Source organism: Microcaecilia unicolor, chromosome 14 (assembly GCF_901765095.1).
Source record: "Microcaecilia unicolor chromosome 14, aMicUni1.1, whole genome shotgun sequence".
NCBI classification, from domain to species: domain Eukaryota; kingdom Metazoa; phylum Chordata; class Amphibia; order Gymnophiona; family Siphonopidae; genus Microcaecilia; species Microcaecilia unicolor.
This window is the reverse complement of record NC_044044.1, coordinates 12,727,666-12,750,097: the sequence shown is the minus strand read 5'-3', so window position 1 is coordinate 12,750,097 and position 22,432 is coordinate 12,727,666. Positions and strand designations below refer to the sequence as shown.

The following is a 22,432-nucleotide window of genomic DNA, read 5'->3' as shown; positions in this document are numbered from 1 at the left end:
TAATTGAAGAGGTTTTCCTCTAATTCTCTACTACAGCCATTTGGGACTCATGATGCTTTTCACAGTAACTAAATAGGAGTTCTATTTGAGTGCAAGTGCTAACTGGAGGGGGGTAGGGGGTTACCATTTCCATAGCACTGGTATGTCTTCTGCTCTCCAAAATGATAATTTAGCCTTTTCTAAGATAAGTACATAAGTATTGCCGTACTGGGAAAGACCAAAGGTCCATCGAGCCCAGCATCCTGTTTCCAGCAGTGGCCAATCCAGGTCACAAATACTCGGCAAGATCCCAAAAATGTACAAAACATTTTATACTGCTTATCCCAGAAATAGTGGATTTTCCCCAAGTCCATTTAATAACGGTCTATGGCCTTTTCCTTTAGGAAGCCGTCCAAACCTTTTTTAAACTCCGCTAAGCTAACCGCCTTTACCACATTCTCTGGAAACGAATTCCAGAGTTTAATTACACGTTGAGTGAAGAAAAATTTTCTCCGATTCATTTTAAATTTACTACATTGTAGCTTCATCGCATGCCCCCTAGTCCTAGTATTTTTGGAAAGCGTGAACAGACGCTTCACATCTACCCGTTCAACTCCACTCATTATTTTATAGACCTCTATCATATCTCCCCTCAGCCGTCTTTTCTCCAAGCTGAAGAGCCCTAGCCGCTTTAGCCTTTCCTCATAGGGAAGTCGTCCCATCCCCTTTATCATTTTTGTCGCCCTTCTCTGCAAACTACTCCTTACTTCCCTCAAAATTTAGATTCTCCTGACGATATAAATACGAGTAAAGCGGCGCAGTGCTGTTATGCTGATCGTCATCAGAATGCATCACATTTACTGAAGGTGTAACTACAGAGTTTGGTTCTACTACTGAAAGGCAGTGCATCAAATCCATGACCCTTTACCTTTTCATCCACTTCAAAAAGATTTCATTAATTGATTTGATTTGCTTACTTTATTTCTCGTCTATTAGATTGTAAGCTCTTTGAGCAGGGACTGTCTTTCTTCTATGTTTGTGCAGCGCTGCGTACGCCTTGTAGCGCTATAGAAATGCTAAATAGTAGTAGTAGTAGTAGTAGTAGTGTGCTTGGGGAGCATTGCTTTGAGAGTGATTGACTGGCAGAAGGGATGGAAGAGGTTAAAGAGTCTCTGGACAGCAGCTGATTTATGCAGTTTCAGGAAAGCAAAGTTAATGTTTAACATAAGCCATGAACGGAATTGAGAAATGAGGGATAGTCGAAGGAGATGGGACAGAGAGGCCAAGGCATTTTATTATCCATAATGATGAGGATTTAAATGCCAATAACACCACTGGGGAATCCTAATACAGTTAACTATAAACAACTAGGTCAGTATTCAAAGATTCTCACACATTCAGCTGCGTTATACAAATAACGGAGCTGAAATTTCCCTCTAAATGCTGCAATGTATTTGGACACTACCAGGGCAGAACAAGGGCATTCCAACTAACTATCCTCCAGATCAGTGGCGTAGCTACGTGGGGCCACGGGAGCCTGGACCCCCGCAGATTTGTCCCTGGACCCCCCTGCCGACGACCCTCTCTACCCCCTCACGCCACCAACCCCCCGCCGTCGTCGCCTACGTTTGCTAGTGGGGGACTCCAACCCCCACCAGCCGAGGTCCTCTTCTTCCGGCACAAGGCTTCGTTCTGTTTCTGTGAGTCTGACGTCCTGCACAGAAACAGAACGAAGCCTTGCGCCGGAAGAAGAGGACCTCAGCTGGCGGGGGTTGGGGTCCCCCGCCAGCAAAGGTAGGTGACAGCGGGGGAGGGTTGGCAGCGGGAGGGGGGGTCAGCGGCACCAGGGGGGGCTAAAATGTGCCCCCTCACCTCGGGCTCTGGACCCCCCTCCCGCTGAAGTCTGGCTACGCCCCTGCTCTAGATTCTATAAAGGTCACCCAAATTTGTGCAAGCAACTTAATTGGTTAACAATCCAATTAATGGCAATAATTGAGTGCTAACAATGACAAAAAAAAACCCGAACATATCTAAACCTCCACTATCCAAGCTGCAAAGGACTCAAATACAAATCAACTTATGCATCCAGCTTTTCATACATAAGCACACAACTATGCAACGCACTACCAAAAGCAGTGAAAACAACGTATAACCACCTAAACTTCCAGAAATGACTAAAAACTTACCTGTTCAAGAAGGCATACCCTACCGACCCTACTTAAATACTTGAACCAAGCAACACTACCAAAGCAAAGCACGTAATGGCCATAACGTAACTCCTCCTGTATACGATTCCCTAATATGTTTGTTCCACATGAACCCTATTCTACCATAACATCACTGTGTAACTGTATATACCGGAATTGGCGAATGCCTTTACGGTACTATGTAAGCCATATCGAGCCTGCAAATAGGTGGGAAAATGTGGGATGCAAATGTAACAAATAAATAAAATTCTTTTCACAATTAGCATACAACTGTGTATACAAGCAAATGAAATAAAAGTTTAAAGAAATCAAATATCAAATAGACCACAACTGGTCTTAGAAAACAACAAGAAACAAAACAGCAAAGATGACCAACAAAAGCAAAAAACAAAAAATATAAAAATAAGAATAAAAAATATATATATAAAAAACGTCAAAATTTAAAATTAATCATAAAATATGTATTTAAAAGATGAATCCATCAAAATCAAAAAATGACATAAAAAAGACGACACTTGGATGTAAAAATGAAGAATCAACTTTATTAGCCAAACTGTAGCAGGGAGAAAGGGACTCGACACAGCTGTGTTTCGGCCGTACTGGCCTGCGTCAGGAGTCTTCTCTGCCGTCTGTTGATTATGAATTCTATCCAAATATAAAAAGAATATGTGTGTCTTACCAATAAACTGAAGCTATAGTGCTCAATTGTACTGGCAACAAAGTTGTTGAGCGGAGAAGATCAGAGCATCGTCTCTGATCTATGCAATCAAACCGAAACACAGCTGTGTCGAGTCCCTTTCTCCCTGCTACAGTTTGGCTAATAAAGTTGATTATTCATTTTTACATCCAAAGTGTCTTTTTTTATGTAATTTTTTGATTTTGATGGATTCATCTTTTAAATACATATTTTATGATAAATTTTAAATTTTGACGTTTTTTATATATATATTTTTTATTCTTATTTTTATATTTTTTGTTTTTTGCTTTTGTTGGTCATCTTTGCTGTTTTGTTTCTTGTTGATTTCCTTGCGAAGACTGGTTTCTTCTGTTTTTTTGTACTTAGAAACAACATTCATTGAGTCCATCCATGTCATGAGGAAATCAGCAGAGAGTGAAAGGAACATAAACACATATAATCAATCTACATAGTAGATGACGGCAGAAAAAGACCTGCACGGTCCATCCAGTCTGCCCAACAAGATAACTCATATTTGCTGCTTTTTGTGTATACCCTACTTTGATTTGTACCTGTGCTCTTCAGGGCACAGACCGTATAAGTCTGCCCAGCACTATCCCCGCCTCCCAACCACCAGCCCCTCCTCCCAACCACCGTCTCTGGCACAGACTGTACAAGTCTGCCCAGCACTATCCCCGCCTCCCAACCACCAGCCCTGGCAATCTAGATCCAACAATTAAAGTTGCCAATGCATAAAGAAGAAAAACAATAACTACATCCTGAACTTCCTCATCGTATTGTATCACCAGGTATTTGAATTTCAGTACCGTTAAATGTGTCTATTTTTGATCCTGTTTCATGGTCGTCCTATTATTAGGTTTCAATTTGCTGTTTTCAAGTTTACCTCATTTATTGTATTTATTTATTACATTTATACCCCGCACTTTCCCACAGAAGCAGGTACAATGTGGCTTACATATTAAACAGAATTACAACTGTTAGATTCAGTAAGGAGAATATTACGAACTATAATGTAACATAGTAACAGAAGGCTTTGAGAATGTGTGAGTTAACATGGGAAGGAGTAACGAAGATAAGATAGAGAGATAGGGATGGGTATGGTGTAGGAAGGATGGGGAAGGGAAGACTAGGATAGTATGGAGTAGTTAGTATATTTGGTCGTTTTATTATTGTTATGCTGTTAACAAAATTGTAAGTTTTATGTTAAACTATACCTGCTGTACACCGCCTTGGGTAAATCTCTTCATAAAGATGGTTAATAAATCCCAATAAATAAGTAAATAAATAAAACACCAGCAAAAATAATAATTGTCCATGTGTCTCTCAAGAATTACCAGATAAAGAAAAAGCCATCAATTCCAATTGACTGAGTTCCCAAAAAACATGCTGATTGTTTCCAAGTGTGACAAGACATTTACAAGGAATTTTAACAGGCTCAGCAAAACCAAATTGTGGCTAATGAATTAAAATCTTCAGTGGACGCATTGATAAAAGATAAACAAATAACTCAGCGAAAAATTGAACAAATGGAGAACTATAATCGTCGTTTAAACCTGAGGTTCCTGAATTTTCCTATTTCATCACTATTAAAATCAAGCAATTTATTCAGAATGTACCTTCAGGAAATTTTACAGATAGATTCCTCTAATATGCCCCCATGTAATAAGATGTATTACTTGCCTTTAAAAGATTCTGTAAAGAAAGTACAAGGAGAAAAGCAGGAGCCTCAGAATTTAACTGCATTCTTAGAAGAATCGGATGTTGAAATAACTAATCGTGGTACTTTAATTGTTCAATTTGTTTTTGAACAAGATTTAAACCAGGTCTTGAAGCTTTATGTTAAAAATTCATCAAAATTGTTTCATTGACAAAAAGTTTGGGTTTACCCTGACGTTGCGAAAGCAACGCAAGAGAGGAGGAAACAATTTTTAGACTTAAGAAATGCAACCAGATCCTTAGGGGCGACATATATGTTAGCATATCCATGTAAGTGTAGGATCAATTTTCAAGGAACTAAATATGTGTTTTATGACCCATCACAGCTACGGACATTCTTGGACTTGAAGAACCTAATTAAACGTAATATAGAAACAACTTTACCAACTAAGGAATAATAGATATGGTTCCAGGTTAAGCCGATTTATTTTAAATATTGAGGTTAATTTCTCCATTTAAATACCTGTCGCCCCCCTTTACCACATAATTGAGGTCTAAGGAAGATATAAACTGTTTCTTTGAATGGATAGTGATGTATATTACTGCTATGTAATTTTAGCAAGTTTGGATCTGTTTTTCCTTTGCAAGTGGATGTTAACTTGTAAAATAAATTTAATAAACAAATTTAAAATTAAAAAAAAAAAAATTTACACTTCAGCCCATCCATATGTATTCAGTCACAATCAGTAGAAGTCTGCCCAGCACTGGTTTTGCTTCCCAATTACCAGTGTTGCCACCCAATCTCCACCAAGATTCCGTAGATCCATTCCTTCTAAATTCCTTCCTTCTTTGTGTTTATCCCACGCATGTTTGAATTCAATTACTGCTTTCATCTCCTCCACTTCCCGCAGAAGGGGATTCCGTGTATCTACCACCCTTTCTGTGCAAAACTACTTCCTGACATTAGTCCTGAGTCTGCCCCCCTTCAACCTCAATGCATGTCCTCTAGTTCTACCGCCTTCCCGTCTCCGGAAAGGTTCATTTGTGGATTAATACCTTTCAAATATTTGAACGTCTGTATCATGTCACCCCTGTTTCTCCTTTCCTCCAAGGTATACATGTTCAGGTCAGCAAGTCTCTCCTCGTACGGTTTGCAACGCAAATCCCATACCATTTTTGTAGCTTTTCTTTGCACCGCTTCCAGTCTTTTTACATCTTTAGCAAGATGCGGCCTCCAAAATTGAACACAGTACTCCAAGTGGGGCCTCACCCACGACTTGTGGAGGGCCATCAACACCTCCTTTCTTCTGCTGGTTATACCCCTCTCTATGCAGCCTAGCATCCTTCTGGCCACAGCCGTCACCTTGTCACATTGTTTCTTCACTTTCATATCCTCCGACACCTCATTCCATAATTTTGACCCTTTATACCCCAATATATGGGAGGACATTGATACATATTTTATCCTGTTTGGAATGTGCAAAAGAGATTTTTGAGACGAACGTAACCTATGCAATAATACATCTTTCAAATATGATGGGCCAACCCCTCTCCTAATATTCTTCTGCTAGTCGAGGTTTCCCCTCTTATTTGTTAAATACTTGTATTCCCTTCCCTTTGGTCAAGGTAGGAAGAGCAGCAGCCAGGAAGTCAAGGTAGGAAGAGCAGCAGCCAGGAAGTATAACCTTCTCTGATGTAATTTCCTGTGGGCAGGATCTGGCAGTGCAAAGGTTTTAGTGGGGCTGTCTGGAGGCTTGCGTTTGTCATTGCTGCCGCTGCTGGTGCAAGGTTGGAGGACTGTGAGGGGACTAGAGACAGATGCTGGACTTGTGGAGGGGGGGGGGGGAGAGGAAGTGATAGATGCTAGACACGTGAGTGGGGAGGAGGAGGCAGATTATTATTATTAATAGGAAAGGATCATTCACTCGAAGTAAGGGAGAGCAAACAGAAAATGGAAATCAGAGTGCTTATGCCTAGGTCTCTGTTCTCTTCTCTTATATCCTGCTATACGTGATCTGTGCCCATCTCATCCATTGCCACTACCTGATTCCATGCGTCCCACCTTGTTGTATCCCTATGCTTAGAACAGACCTCCTGAGTTGATGTCACGCTTCCTCTCTGGCCATATTCAAGGTCTTCTTATAAAAGCCACCTTTCTGAGGCTGTTCTAAATCTTGACAGTGGCTATGCTCTGTTTGTTGGCTAATATTGACAATCCATTAAAAAAATGTCAAGTTAAAAAAAATCTTAACAGTGGCTGATGACTGTTTATGATCATACATTCTATAATAAATAAAATTAATGAAATCTCTTATTTGTCTCTTCTGTGTGCCTTGATTAGATTGTGAGTTCCTCGAAACAGGGGCTGTCTCTTGCGTCTATTTCTACAGTGCTGTGTAGATCTGGTGGTGCAGTAGAAATGATAAGTCGTAGTTGTAGTACCAGTAGAGTTTGGTGTGCTAGGTGATAAACAGCTGGACTCAAGAGATACGCCCTCTGACTGTACGGTGACCTACTTTGACGTTTCTTCCCTAAACCTTCAGCACGCAAATGATGGTTTGGCTGTGGTTTCAGATCGGTTGAGCTCACACAAGCTGAAACTTAATACATCAAAGCCAGAAGCAATTTGGTTCAGTAGGAACTGCATTCTACCTGGTCTACGCCTTCTACTGCGGGTATTTCAGTCCCGCCGTTTGATAAAGTGATTATATTGGGAGTGGTCTTAGATTATTCTTTGAGTTTTGAAGGACATTTTGGCATGTAAACCAAGAAATCTTTTTTTTTTTTGCATAAGATTCAACTTCTTTATCCTTTTTCAGAACCAAGAGATATACAGATGTTTTTGCATACGTAGTAGACGACAGCAGAAAAAGACCTGCACGGTCCATCCAGTCTGCCCAACAAGATAAACTCATATGTGCTACTTTTTGTGTGTACCTTACCTTGATTTGTATCTGCCATTTTCAGGGCACAGACTGTAGAAGTCTGCCCAGCACTAGCCCCGCCTCCCAACCACCAGCCCCGCCACCCAATCTCAGCTAAGCTTCTGAGGATCCATTCCTTCTGAACAGGATTCCTTTATGCATATTCCACGCATGTTTGAATTCCGTTACCGTTTTCATCTCCACCACCTCCCGCAGGAGGGCATTCCAAGTATCCACCACTCTCTCCGTGAAAAAGTACTTCCTGACATTTTTCTTGAGTCTGCCCCCCTTCAATCTCATTTCATGTCCAGTTCTACCGCCTTCCCATCTACGGAAAAGGTTCATTTGCGGATTAATACCGTTCAAATATTTGAACGTCTGTATCATATCACCCCTGTTTCTCCTTTCCTCCACGGTATACATGTTCAGGTCAGCAAGTCTCTCCTCATATTCCTAAACAACCTCCCCTGAGGTTTGCCCGTCCACAGCATATCTGTGCCGGTATTAAGGTGATTAGACCAGGGCCAGATTTAAGATGTTGGTATCCATAGGTAGGAACAGAGTGGGTGGGGAGAAGAGTTTCTTCCTCTGATCATAAATGCAAATGAAATCTGACTCCTTTTGGCTCTAGGCAATGACCTTTGTTGCCTATGTCTAATTTTGGGCCTGGATTAGACTACTTCAATGCATTATTTTCCGGCTTAGCTACAGTATCTTTAAGACATCCTGAACTCATCCAAAATTTTTTAATCTTGCGTCTCCTTTATACAAAAATGTGATCATATGACTCCCTTTTGCCCATCACTGGCTTCATGTCAGTTACAGAATTCAATATAAAGTTAGTTCCATGGCTCGCATTTCAAGAGAGCCACAGTGGGGAACATCATTTTCCCAAGTCCATAAACCACTACTAAATGGACTTGGGAAAAATCCACAATTCCAGGAATAACATGTATAGAATGTTTGTACGTTTGGGAAGCTGCCAGGTGCCCTTGGCCTGGATTGGCTGCTGTCGTGGACAGGATGCTGGGCTCGATGGACCCTTGGTCTTTTCCCAGTATGGCATTACTTATGTACTTATGTCCTCTACTTGGCTCACTTTTATTACATAGAGCAGTGATTTAACCTATTGTGATGTCATAGTGGCTCATTCCACCAATAAGAGCCAACCTCATTAGTGATGTCACAATGGCTTGATTGTACGTTTGGGAAGCTTGCCAGGTGCCCTTGGCCTGGATTGGCCGCTGTCGGGGACAGGATGCTGGGCTTGATGGACCCTTGGTCTTTTCCCAGTGTGGCATTACTTATGTACTCTGATTTGTTGGTCCCTTGTGAACCTATCAGATACCTCAGATGTTCTCAGGCTAACATTTGCCCTTCCACTGCCCAGTAATATTAGGTTTACAGTGAATAGGCTGCCTAGCTCTCTGCTATAGAGGTCCTTATCACTGGAATTTGATACCATTTTTTCTCTGTATAGTGCCCTTACTGTTGGAACAGGCTACAAACTTTGGCTTTTTACATCGGCCTTTAGTTGATAGGTAAGTTTATTTATCCATTTTGCTGTTGATTGCTTTTAGAGTTTGATGAAATACACTTATGTGGAATTTTGTAGCTTAGGCTGGTAGAATGTTTTATGTGTTGCTTTTACTTTTTTTTTTTTTTTTTTAATTTTTATTTATCATTTTCAAAATAAAATTTACATTAAGTAAACATAGGAAAATCAGGTAAATATTCAAAGGCATATTTTCCCCCACCCCTATAACTCAAGGAGTAATAAAGGAAATTACATTGTTACTTAGTCCACAATATGAGATCAAGATATAAGGAAATATTCAAATAAGAAAAAGAAAACTAATTATAAGGGTAGAGCCCAGTTCCTGCCTGCGGTTTCAGCTCCCTACTGGGGTGACCAGAACTCTTTCGCCACCACTCTCTTTAACAGTTATAAACTGTCTCAGCTTATCTGGTTCAAAAAATACATAGAACATTGTATTTAAGGAAATTATACATCTACAAGCAAATTTCAATTTAAATGTGCCCCCTAGGGCGAGAACTCGGGGCCTAAGTCCCAAAAATTCTCGTCTCCTTCTCTGAGTATTTTTACTGAGATCAGGAAAAATTTGTATTTTTGATCCAAAGAACTGGGCAGCCATATGTCTGAAGTAAAGTCTGAAAACATGGTTCCGATCAGTTTCAAAAGCAAAGGTAGCGAGAAGAGTCGTGCGCTCAGTTACGACTTCTAAAGATGATGTTTCTAAAAGTTGTGTCAGATTCATTTCCGGAATTTCTATCTGGGCTACATTAGCTCCTGTAACATAGAAAGCCTTCACAATAGGAGGCATAGCTTCTTTTGGGATACCAAGTACTTCAAGGAAATATTTTTTCAGCATTTCTATGGATGATATTAAACGAGTCTTAGGAAAATTCAAAAATCTCAGGTTGTTACGCCTGAGTTGATTGTCAAAAAATTCAATTTTCCTTCGAGTCAAATCTTTTTCAACAACCATATTAGCTACAGCAGTCTGTAAATTCTTTATTTCTTGCAGATTTAACTCACTTTTTGCTTCTTGTTCCTGAGCCTTTGATTCCATCGTTCGACGAAAATCTTTTAAATCCTTAACTTCAGTATTAAAAGAAGTTGTTAATTGTAGTAGTGACGAATTGATAGTCTGAATCACCTCCCAGAGGGCCTCTAAGGTTACCGCTGCGGGTTTACTCCTTACTCCGAGTACCTTGAGCGGGGTTTCCTGGGTGAGAGAGGGCGAGGAATCAAAACCTCCCGCCCCCTCTTCTGTTGACACTCCTCCCGGGGTCGAAAAGCCGATGGGGCCGCCGCTAACCTCAGCAAGGGTCGTCTGGAGTTCTCCCATCGCTCCTTGTTTCCCGCTCGGTCTCGGCGGCGCAGCTTGCAATGGCGGACTTAAAGAAGTCGCCTCAACGCTAAGGTCCCCCTGTTGTCCTGGGGACCCAACCAAAGCAGGAACCTGGGCGCCCGGAGCACAAAGACCAAACGACTCTAGAGTCGGCTGTCGGAGCGCTAGATTGCCGCCAGGGCTCGCAGCGGCTTTAGCCCCGACTTTCCCCTTTCTCTTCACCATTATCGCAGGCGAAAAGAGAAAAGGTAAGCGCTACTAAGGCAGATACCGTCGTTCGGGAGCTTGTGTGACTCACACCCTCACACGATCGCCATCTTGAAAACTCACCGTGTTGCTTTTACTTTTGATATATCATTCATTTTAATGAATGTATTGTATTTTTATTGTTTACACTGTTTACAATTTTTATTTTTGTAGCCCTTTGAGGTTTATGATGAAAGGCAATATTGCAAATCTGATTACAATAAAATTTATAGATAGTCCCAAAACCCTTATAGATATGCTCTGTACATTATTGAGATGTGGAGAACCCTTTATTTAGATTTTGCTCACGCTTTTTTCAGTAGTAGCTCAAGGTGAGTTACATTCAGGTACTCTGGATATTTCTCTGTCCCAGGAGGGCTCACAATCTAAGTTTGTACCTGAGGCAATGGAGGGTTAAATGACTTGCCCAAGATCACAAGGAGGAGCAGCAGTGGGATTTGAATCAGCCACCTCTGGACATCAAGACTGGTGCTCTAACCACTAGGCCACTCCTCCACTCCAGAATCTTGCTATTCTTTGGGGTTCTACATGGAATGTCGCTACTCTTTGAGATTCTGCATGGAATCTTGTCACTCTTTAAGATTCCAGAATCTTCTTTATTTATTTAGATTTTGCTCACACCTTTTTCAGTAGTAGCTCAAGGTGAGTTACATTCAGGTACTCTGGATATTTCTCTGTCCCAGGAGGGCTCACAATCTAAGTTTGTACCTGAGGCAATGGGAGGGTTAAGTGACTTGCCCAAGATCACAAGGAGGAGCAGCAGTGGGATTTGAACCGGCCACCTCTGGACATCAAGACTGGTGCTCTAACCACTACGCCACTCCTCCACTTTAAGCTGAGTCCTAATATGAACCCTGTCAGACTTCTTGTACAAACTCCTGTTCTGCCCACTTATGTATGAAATGAATTCCTGGAGTAATGTCTACAACTGGGTTCGTTTTCCACATACCTTGACAGTAATGAACCTCACTGCTAAACCAAAGCTTGTGGCGTGTGATCTCAGTCAGAAGAACAGCCCTCTGTGCTGGGACAGTGTGTGCGAAGCTTGGACACAGGTGCATGTGAGAGATAAAGAGACTGTGTGTGTGTGTCAGTCTTGCACTGCTGCTGCTTCTACTGTACCTGTTGTTTGGTGGGACAGAATGTGTGTGTGTGTGTAATTGTGTGGGGAGCTGGCAGTGTCGTTGCCGTGCTGCCCTGTATCTATTCTGTGATGTGGCAATGCATTACTTCATGAGGAAAGTCTCCATTTACCCTGCTGGGGTTCTGGGGCTTCAAAGACAAGGCTGTGGATTAGCCCATGAGGGTGGGGTGTGTGGCTGATAAGCTCTCCTAGAGGCACAGCCTCTCTAATCATTTTTGGGTGTTTCCCCACAGGGCTGCACTACAGAGCAGTGGGAAGTCTTGCGCTTAATGGATGCCTTCAAATCCCTGCTGTCTGGGACGGTAAGAATATTTTCCTATTGACTTTTTTATGCTTTTCCCCTCATCTATTTATTTCAATTGCTTTCTTTTTAAAGTATCTTCCCTTTGTGGTTCTCCATCTTCCATATGCTTTCATTCTTTTGTCTTGTTCTTTATTTTTCTTACTTCTTTCCTTTTCATTCATTTTTTATTATGTTTACATTTTTCTTTTATTCTCTTCCTATCTTTATTTTTCTGTTTCCATTTCTTGTTTTCTCGCTTTCTTTGCTTATTCATTTTTTTTATTTTAAATTTTCTCTCTCTGCTTTTTTGCTCTCCTTTCTCTTCTTTGGTTTATTTCATGTTTACATTGACTATTTTTGTTCTTGTTCCTTTTTGTCTTATTCATCCTTTTCATTATTTTGCCCTCTTTGTTTTTTCTTCTTCCCCTCATTCTTTTTCCCACTCTTTAAATTTCTCCTTCCCTTATCTTTCTTCTGCATATTTATTTATTCTTTAAAGCTCATTTTCTTTATCTTTGACTCTATACAGAACAAAACAAAGCAACGCTGAGCAAATATTTACTATGGTTTTGAAATTTTGACTTTTGGGAGTTCTGGTAAATTTAGTTTATTGCTCATTCTCCCTCCCCCCCCCCACCCCAATTTTCTCTCTACTTCACCAGTCCCTGTATTTCTATTTATATGTGTGTTTATCTGCTCAAAGAGGCTACAATCTAAGTTGAACCTGAGGCAATGAAAGGTGAAGTGACTTGCCCAAAATCACAAAGGAGGTCTTTTTCTAAGCCATGGTAGCATTTTAAGCTCACAGTATATCAATAGAAATCAAACAAAATAAAACATGGAAAAGAAAATAAGATGATACCTTTTTTATTGGACATAACGTAATACATTTCTTGATTAGCTTTCGAAGGTTGCCCTTCTTCGTCAGATCGGAAATAAGCAAATGTGCTAGCTGACAGTGTATATACAGTAAGTGAAAACATTCAAGCATTACTATGACAGTCTGACAGGGTGGGAGGATGGGGGTGGGTCGGAGGTATGCATGGGGACATCAAAGCATATCATTGATATTCTAACAGGATGGGTGTGGATAGGTGAGGGGAGGGGAGGGTGATCAACAGAGACATACAGCTTTATGGTTTATAATGGGCTAGGAACCCCAGGTCCTTGTTAAGTCCTTTCTGTTGGGTGATAACCTTAAGAGTGGACTAACACGGCTACCACACTCCTCTACTTAAGCTCACAGTAGAAATCAGCTGGCAGTAAATGCCGAGACCATAGGAATATAATGGGTGTCTCGGTGTTTACCACCAGCTGGTTTCTACCGCAAGCTAAAAAAGCTACCATGGCTTAGTAAAAGACACCCTCAGAGCATCAGTAAGAGAAGCAGAATTTGAATGCTGGTTCTCAGTCTGCTGCTTTAACTATTATGTTACTCCTCCACTCCTCTGCCTATCCTTATTTTTTGCCTCGACAGAAGTCCGAAGCAGCTGGGGTAGTTTGTTAGGGGAAGAAGCTGCAAGGTGGGGATTAGAAGCTGTTATGTGACGCTGTTCCAGAAAGAACCTTTAGATTGGTTCCAGTTTGTTATGATGCTTCCGTCCTAGTCCCTGAAGTGAAATAGAGGTTGTAAGCTTAGAATCCAGGACAGATCTAGGACTACGGGCTGGGCAAAGTGTTCCTGATTTTGCCTCCTTTGTATCTGGGGGACATGTATTTTCAGGGTGGCTATAATGACTTTCACACACTTCTTCTAATCCAGTGAATGGATGCTCTTGCCATGTACATTCAGTGCAGGTTGTTGTAACCCACACAGAGTGAAAGCTGCAACCCTAACAGCTGTGGTACAGCTGCATCAGGCTCCTAATACAGCTGAGACCATTTGCATGGAGCAACCATGGTTAAAACCATGGTTTATCTTGTTGGGCAGACTGGATGGACCGTACAGGTCTTTCTCTGCCATCATTTACTATGTTAAAACCAATTTTCACAAGGTTGGATGCTTTCAGATAACAGCCTCAAATTTTGGTGGCTGTTTGGATTATAAAATTTAATGGTAGGACATGAGAAAGAAGTGGGGTCTACAGTATGATATTTCGAGCACTTTTTATAGAATGTTAAAGTTGTATATCCAATCGTCACAGTCAATGTGGGTTGAGCAGTAAATTAGAATTGCACAGAGTTTTAATGAGTTAAAGTGGGGTGTTTTTTTTTAAATTTTTTATTTATGAGTTATTAAATTTACATTTATGCAATAATACATAGATACACACTTCACACATTAAAGTATTAACTAGATACCTCAAAAAGGCAAAAACATCCTCTTATTTAGTCCACAAATATTGACCCAAGATCTAGGAAATTAAAAAAAAAGGTAAAAGAGAAAAAAATAAAATAAAAATAAAGAGTAGATAGAACCTTCAGTATCACAGCCAGGATAAGCGCTAGCAATCAAGGAATTCACAGCAGTTATTCTTTAGTTGAAATAAACTCAATTAACTTCCCTGGGTCAAAAAAAAAATGTAATTAACAGCATTCAAAGAAATATAACACTTGCAAGGAAACTTTAATATAAAGGATCCTCCTATTCGGAGAACCCTCTCTTTTAACGTCAAAAACTGCTTTCTTTTTCTTTGAGTCTCTCTACAAAAATCCGGAAATATCTGTATTTAAGATCCAAGAAAAGGAGAGTTCATGTGTCTGAAATAAAGTTTAAATATATTGTCCCGATCCAGTTGTAAAGCGAATGTAACCAGCAGTGGGTGTTTTTTTTTTATCCAAACAAGCATCGTGGTGGTGTCTATATCAAAACAAGGACATCAAAGCAGTCCAACTTAATCCAGAATAAAAAAAAAAAAAAAGAAAAAAAAGAGGGGGAAAAGTCTCAACAAGTGCTGCAATATTGAATTTTATTCATTAATTGCATGTACAACAAGTCATCATAGACTGAACCCCCCCCCCCCAAAAAAAATAAGTCTATTTTAATTTTCTTATATTTATAAATGCTTATATTCACACATAGTTCCAGCTCTAAAAAGTCCAACAAAACCACAAAATAGCTTATCTTTTGACAAATCTGTCCTGCGTTTAGACTCCGACAGTCTAAAATTCAATATTGCCACACTTGAGACTTTTCCCCCTCTTTTTTTCTTTTTTCTGGATTAAGTTGGACTGCTTTGATGTCCTTGTTTTGATATAGACACCACCACGCTGCTTGTTTGGATTTGATTTTCATTTTTTAATGGCAGATGTTTGAGATCTGAGTGTGATTTTGTGGGGTTTTTTTTATGCCAGTGACATGATCACCCCTTAAATCCTATCACATAAAAAAAGTGAAGGTGGGGTTCTGAGGCTCTCCCCCCCCCCCCCCCCCCCATAATTATCATACTCTGTTGCTTCATGTTGTCTATACATAACAAGTATATGTTATGAATCTTGTCGGCGATTAAGAGAGAGATACTGATATTGTATAAATCGTCTCTTCTTTCCTCCGTTATACATATTTTGGAGAGGACATGAGAGAGGGCTTGGGTGCAGGATTGTTTGAAGCTTGTAGGAACCAAAGAGAAAGACCAGGTCTGGTGGGACAGATATGGTGGACACACTAAAACCAGGGTTGAGGGGTCAGGAAAGGGGGTGGGGAAGCTAGAGCTGGTTTGAAGCTGGAAATTTGTTTATCTACCCACAGTGGTAGAAAATAAGAGAGCAGGACTTTAAACAGGGCCGATTGAATGGACCTTCATCTACTCTGTATTATGTTCACATGAGATTGCAATCAGGACAGAGTTGACTTAACCATCAGGCAGACTAGGCAGTCAACCACAGCGGCAGCTTCTTGGGGGCAGCAAAGAGCAGCGACATCACAGCTGGTCTAACTCCCGTGGTCTGAATATTGCCCCCCCCCCCAGTAAATGATGGCAGAAAAATACCAACCGATCTATCTAGCCTACCTACTTGTGATTTTTAGGGGGCAGTGTTGCCAGATGGGAGATGGGTTAGTTTTGCACATACCTTGACAGTAAAGGCTCACTCTGTGAAGCAGGGGCATAGCCAGACTTCAGCGGGAGGAGGGTTCAGAGCCCGAGGTGAGGGGTCACATTTTAGCCCCTCCCCAGTGCCGCTGATCCCCCCACCACCACTTTTGCCCCCCCCCCCGCACCACTGCCACCACTTTTGACCCTCCCCCGGTGGCACCGCCCCTCCCCTTTCGACCCCCTTTTCCGCCGCCGCCGTCAGGTACCTTTGCTGGCGGGTCCCCAACCCCCGCCAGCCGGTCCTCTTCAGCGCCGGTCTCCGGTGCATTGCTGATCTGGAAGGATTCTGTTTCTGTGTCCTCCTGGCGTCCTGCACATTCCTACATTCCTACATTCCTACGTGCAGGCTGTCAGGACGACTCACACAGAAACAGAATCCCTGCAGATCAGCAAAGCGCCGGCCCGGAGACCGGCGCTGAAGAGGACTTTGGCTGGCGGGGGTTGGGGTCCCCCGCCAGCACAGGTACCTGACGGAGGTGGCGGGGGAGGATTGGCAGCAGGGGGCCAGGGCCAAATCTGGAGGGATCCATGCCCCCATGGCCCCATGTAACTACGCCCCTGCTCTGAAGCCAGAGTATGTAGAGTATTATCTCAATTTCAAATTTACTGCTAATACTTGCTGTAGTACTTTCATTGTGCCAAACATAACTTCCTTCTGGCATTCATAGAACGTAATATATAGAGGCAACTTATCCAGGTGTGCTTGGAAATTGCTTTTAATTGTTGCACCCAATACGATGGGAATTATTTCGGTATCTTTCTGCCACATTCTCTTGCTCTCTGACTGCATTGTTTGATACTTGAGGATCGTATCTCTCTCCTCTTGATGTGCAGAATAATCACTTGGCATTCTCGTGTTTTATTCCTTTGCCACTGTGTGCAGTTTCTTTGATTCAAGTTTTTCATCAGCTTGAACGGAAATATCTCAGGTGATCATCATAACCTTTTCAATTTCCATAATTTTCATAGGGTTATGATCCGAGTGCTTTTCCAGTACTGCGATGGCGTAGTGTTTTAAAAGTTTCCAATGGACAATGAAACCCCCTCTATAGGGGGTGGGGTGTTCAAAAGCACATGGCTTGTGTCTTGGAAAGGCTGGCACTTGGTTTGTGAGACCCATCCATAAGGCAGTTTTAATGGGATGCGTTTGTGTGCTGCAGACAGGCTTCCCATTGAAATATATCTTTTCTTCTTCTCCCCAGCAACCTCATTCTACATAAGTACATAAGTATTGCCATACTGGGAAAGACCAAAGGTCCATCAAGCCCAGCATCCTGTTCCCAACAGTGGCCAATCCAGATCACAAGTACCTGGCAAGATCCCAAAAAAGTACAAAACATTTTATACTGCTTATCCCAGAAATAGTGGATTTTCCCCAAGTCCATTTAATAACGGTCTATGGACTTTTCCTTTAGGAAGCTGTCCAAACCTTTTTTAAACTCTGCTAAGCTAACCGCCTTTACCACATTCTCTGGCAATGAATTCCAGAGTTTAATTACCCTATCTTCCCTGTTTTGGTGATACCTTTGAAAGATACCATATCCCAAACCATGCGCTTTTGAGCGACTGTTGGCCTCCCTCCCCCCCCCCCCCCCCCCCCCCATTTCTAGTTTAAAAGCTGCTCTCTCTCTTTTTTAAATGCCGATGCCAGCAGGCTGGTCCCACCCTGGTTAAGGTGGAGCCCATCCTTTTGGAATAGGCTCCCCCTTCCCCAGAATGTTGTCCAGTTCCTAACAAATCTAAAAACCTCCTCCCTGCACCATCGTCTCAGCCACGCATTGAGACTCCAGAGCTCTGCCTGTCTCTTGGGCCCTGCGTGTGGAACGGGTAGCATTTCAGAAAATGCTACCCTAGAGGATGTGGATTTGAGCTTTCTACCTAAGAGTCTAAATTTGGCTTCCAGAACCTCTCCCCCACATTTTCCTATGTCATTGGTACCCACATGTACCAAGACAGCCGGCTCCTCCCCTGCACTATCTAAAATCCTATCTAGGTGATGCGTGAGGTCCGCCACCATTGCACCAGGCAGGCAAGTCACCAGGCGATCCTCACGTCCACCAGCCACCCAGCTATCTATATGCCTAATGATCAAATCACCAACTACAACAGCTGTCCTAACCTTCCCTCCCGGGCAGCACTTGGAGACATATCCTCGGTGCGAGAGGATAGTACATCCCCTGGTGGGCAGGTCCTGGCTACAGGAGTACTTCCTACTTCACCAGGGTGATGCTCTCCTTCTAGGAGACCTCCCTCCTCCAAGGTAGCACAAGGGCTACTAGACTGGAGGTGGGACTTCTCTACAACATCCCTGTAGGTCTCCTCTATGTACCTCTCTGTCTCCCTCAGCTCCACCAAGTCTGCTACTCTAGCCTCAAGAGAACGGACATGTTCTCTAAGAGCTAGGAGCTCTTTGCATCGGGCGCAAACATATGACATCTCACCAACTGGGAGATAATCATACATGTGACACTCAATGCAAAAGACTGGATAGCACTCCTCTCGCTGCTGGACTGCTGACTCCATCTTAGTGTTTTTGAGTTTTTCAATAATTTCAAACTTGTTACAGTAATCAGGGGCGTAGCCAGACACAGATTTTGAGTGGGCCTAGACAAGAAGTGGGTGGGCACCAAGTGTTCCCCCCCTTCACCACCACCCAAAAAATATCTCAGCTGGTAGAAAAACGCTTCTTTCCATCTTGGCAGTCTACAGCAGGCATGCACTGAAAACTGAGCATGTGCAGGTGCCGGTATCGTGGAGAGTAGAGTTACCATCAGGGGGAAGTCTTCAGCTGCTGGAGCTTGGGGTCCCCACCAGCTACCACTAAACATGTGATATTTTGGGGTGGGCCTGAACCCTAAGTGGGTGGACCCTAGCCCATCCAGGCCCACCTGTGGCTATGCCACTGTACAGTATTAAGGATATTAGCCTAATATAAAAGTGTCTTTTAGTTTATATAGCATTTTGTATGATTTATTTGCGTTTCCTTCTTAGATGGTACGGAAATGTATTTAAAACTCTGTAAGAGCACTCATTGCTTGTTACCCTAATTACAATAGCTGACTAAAAATGAAGAGTTGTCCTAGGGGTGGGTGGGAAGACTAAACTAGATCCTGCAGTGCCTGCTAGATTCTGTTAATGCTGTGGTACAAAGTTTTAAAAACTAAGTGGAAAAGACTATGGAGATTAGTTGATAAAATTGCTTTATATATTTTTATTTTGCTTAACACTAACCTAAAATTCCCTCCTTTAAACCCCAATCTTTAAGTTCCCAAAGCACAAAGCAAAATAGTGTTCACTTACCAGAGAAATGTCCTCTTATCTCAGAACTTCTGAATGTGTGCAATAAGAGAAAGATCACAGCCATATGTACATTACTGAACTTACTGGCTGAAAAGGGATCACTAGTTGTGACCAGATTGTACATACTAAAAATGTTTTTGATGATCAGGCAAATGCCTCACCCTGATACTTAGAGTGGGCAAGTGAAGTGGTCCTAGGTCTTCTGCCCATAGAATTTTTCACAATGTTTGACACAGAGTTAAACCCAGTATTCACATCACCAGGTAGAGACTCAAAACTCTGAATCCAATTGTTCTTTAATGTAATAAATCAAAGGAAAAGAACAACAAACACTTACTATTGAGATGTATTGGAAATAGACTGGCCGATATTCAAAGTGATTTAAGTGGGCAAGAGCCTCTCCTGTCTGCTTAAAACGCGAATCACTGACTAAGTGGGGATATTCAATGGCTCTTAACCAGAGAGTAGCATAGTAACATAGTAGATGGCGGCAGAGAAAGACCTGTACAGTCCATCCAGTCTGCCCAACAAGATAAACTCATATGTGCTACTTTATGTGTATACCTGACCTTGATTTGTATCTGCCATTTTCAGGGCAAAGACCGTAGAAGTCTGCCCAGCACTAGCCCCACCTCCCTAAAACTAGCCCCACCTCCCACCACTGGCTCTGCCACCCAATCTCCGCTAAGCTTCTGAGGATCCATTCCTTAGAAGCTTAGCGGAGAGAGTGCCACTGAATATCCCCAGAGATTGTCCAACAAAAAAGAGGGCTGGTCAGGGGCAGCGCTGGGGTTGGATTTAGAAAGGAAATGCGAGTTATGTGGGTGCTGGCAGTATTCAGTGCCGGCACCTGCATAACTAAGCAGCTGAATTTAGGACAGCTCAAAAACTGTCCTAACTTCACCCGCTTAGCTATGCAGGCCCTGGCAAAGAATATCGGCTGGGACCCACGTAATTATTTTTGCCCTTAAAAGCACTCTTGATCCTCCTCCTAGCCTCCAAAATTATCCCCTTCCTCCTACCCACGAGCATCAGAGCACCATACCTCCCACCCTGAACGAGCCCACCTAACCACCCCCGAGATCTAGATAGGCTCCCTTAGACCTAACCTGTTTCCCTGGTGGTCCTAGTGGGGTTGTTGGGGCAGGAGTGATGCCCCCTCACTGCTGCCCCTTTGTGGCTGCTCTTGGAAAATGGCTACCATAAACTCTCCGCAAGGAGAGAAGCAAGGGGGCTTTACTCCTGCCCCAACAACCCCCCTAGGACCACCAGGGAGACAAATAGACCCAGAGGGGGGGCTACCCAGTGATGTAACCATGGGTGGGCACAGGCCCACTCATTCTTGGCTCAGGCATTCCCAGCAGTGGCACCTCACATCAACATCTCTCCTCCTCCAGTGCGTCCCGGCATCTGCTCGCCCATTGCTGAACTCCACTCCTCCCCGGTGTACCTTATAGGCGTTCCCGGTACCTGCAGTGATTAATTATTGCTGCCTGCACCAGCCCCACAGGCTTCCATTGACTGGGTCTCACCCACCCTCGCTGACATTATTTCCTGTTTCCTATCTATAGGAGAAAACTTTTCTTCACTCAATGTGTAATTAAACTCTGGAATTTGTTGCCAGAGAATGTGGTAAAGGCGATTAGCTTAGCGGAGTTCAAAAAAGGTTTGGACGGCTTCCTAAAGGAAAAGTCCATAGACCGTTATTAAATGGACTTGGGGAAAATCCACTATTTCTGGGATAAGCAGTATAAAATGTTTTGCACTTTTTTTGGATCTTGCCGGGTATTTGGGACCTGGATTGGCCACTGTTGGAAACAGGATGCTGGGCTCGATGGACCTTTGGTCTTTCCCAGTATGGCAATACTTATGTACTTTTGATGGACACTGGAACACTGGTTCTGACTTACTCCACGTTGGACACTGTTTGGCTGGAGGTAACAGCTGTTGGGGAAGACATAGCTGGTTTAATCACAGACTTGGGGTAATTCTCTATAGGCTGCCTGAAGTTAGTCACCTGGATTTTGCATGCTAAGCACAGGTTCCATAAAAGCAACTGCTGTTTTAGGATACTAGCCCAAGATCGCAGTTGCGCACCTAACTTTATAACATTTACACTAGCAGAATGGGTGGGGTAGCTGCTTCTGGCCGATACTGAAAACCATTTAACCAGCCAGGAACGTCTCCTGGCCGGTTAAATGGCATTTAGCCGGCTATCCGGCAATATTCAACAGGAGATAGCCAGCTTCTTCCGCTGAATATTGCCTGTTAGCGCCTAGAACCCTGATGGCGAACCTATGACACGCGTGTCAGTACTGACACGCATAGCCATTTTCGATGACACGCGGCCACATGTGGCCGCATACAGAGAAACAGCGGCGTTCCTTGCTGACACCCAGGCAGATCGCCGATGCACCCCCCCCCCCAAGGTGCAGCGCGACCTCCCCCCCCCCCCCCCCCCGGCGAAATCACCCCCCCTCCCCCGGTGCATGTTTACCCGTGTGCGCTCCTATTGGCTCCCTCCGAGTCCTCCGCTCGTTCCCTCCCTGCTGCTCCCTCTGCCCCGGCTCCTGCACGGCCGTTTGACCTCACTTCCGGCCGGCAGAGCAGAGAGCAGCGGAATGCCGTGGGGGACGCATCTCTGGGGGCCCTGTGATCGCCATTACCAGCAACCACATAACCACAGCAACCATCATCCAATCTACTGTTCTGGGGTGTCGTGGATTTCTAATTGACCATCATTACTGAGATAGGTGAGGGGAAGGCTGGGAGAGGCGAGGGCATGTGCTATGTATGGGTGCCATTTCCCGCCATTAGAAATAGCGGCAGCCATCTTAATTTACATAAGGTGGTCAGTTAGGCTAGTTAACCCCTAATTGCCTGCAGGGCTAACAGGCTATCTATAATTCTATCTTCTGTCACTGCCCCCCTGATGGAGAACCCAAAAAATAAAAAACCAAGGTTAAGTAAAGGAAGTGGTAGTAGCAGTAGCCGACCCTTTCAAGAAACATGGACCGAGATGTATGGCATTATAGAAAACAATGGCAGATCATTTTGCGTTCTAT

General features: G+C 43.0%; 1 protein-coding gene across 2 annotated transcripts in view; it reads left to right on the top strand.

The window, feature by feature from the left end:
• Positions 1-22,432, top strand: part of TFR2 (transferrin receptor 2) — a 67,208-nt gene that overhangs the window by 7,887 nt on the left and 36,889 nt on the right. The window contains exons 2-4 of one of the 2 annotated variants that reach the window (XM_030187685.1): positions 3,250-3,334; positions 3,590-3,671; positions 11,984-12,052. In XM_030187685.1, the coding sequence (XP_030043545.1) occupies positions 12,020-12,052 (33 nt within the window). In that variant the 5' untranslated portion in view covers positions 3,250-3,334; positions 3,590-3,671; positions 11,984-12,019. The remainder of the gene's footprint in view (positions 1-3,249; positions 3,335-3,589; positions 3,672-11,983; positions 12,053-22,432) is intronic. The other variant, XM_030187686.1, reaches the window with a different exon arrangement.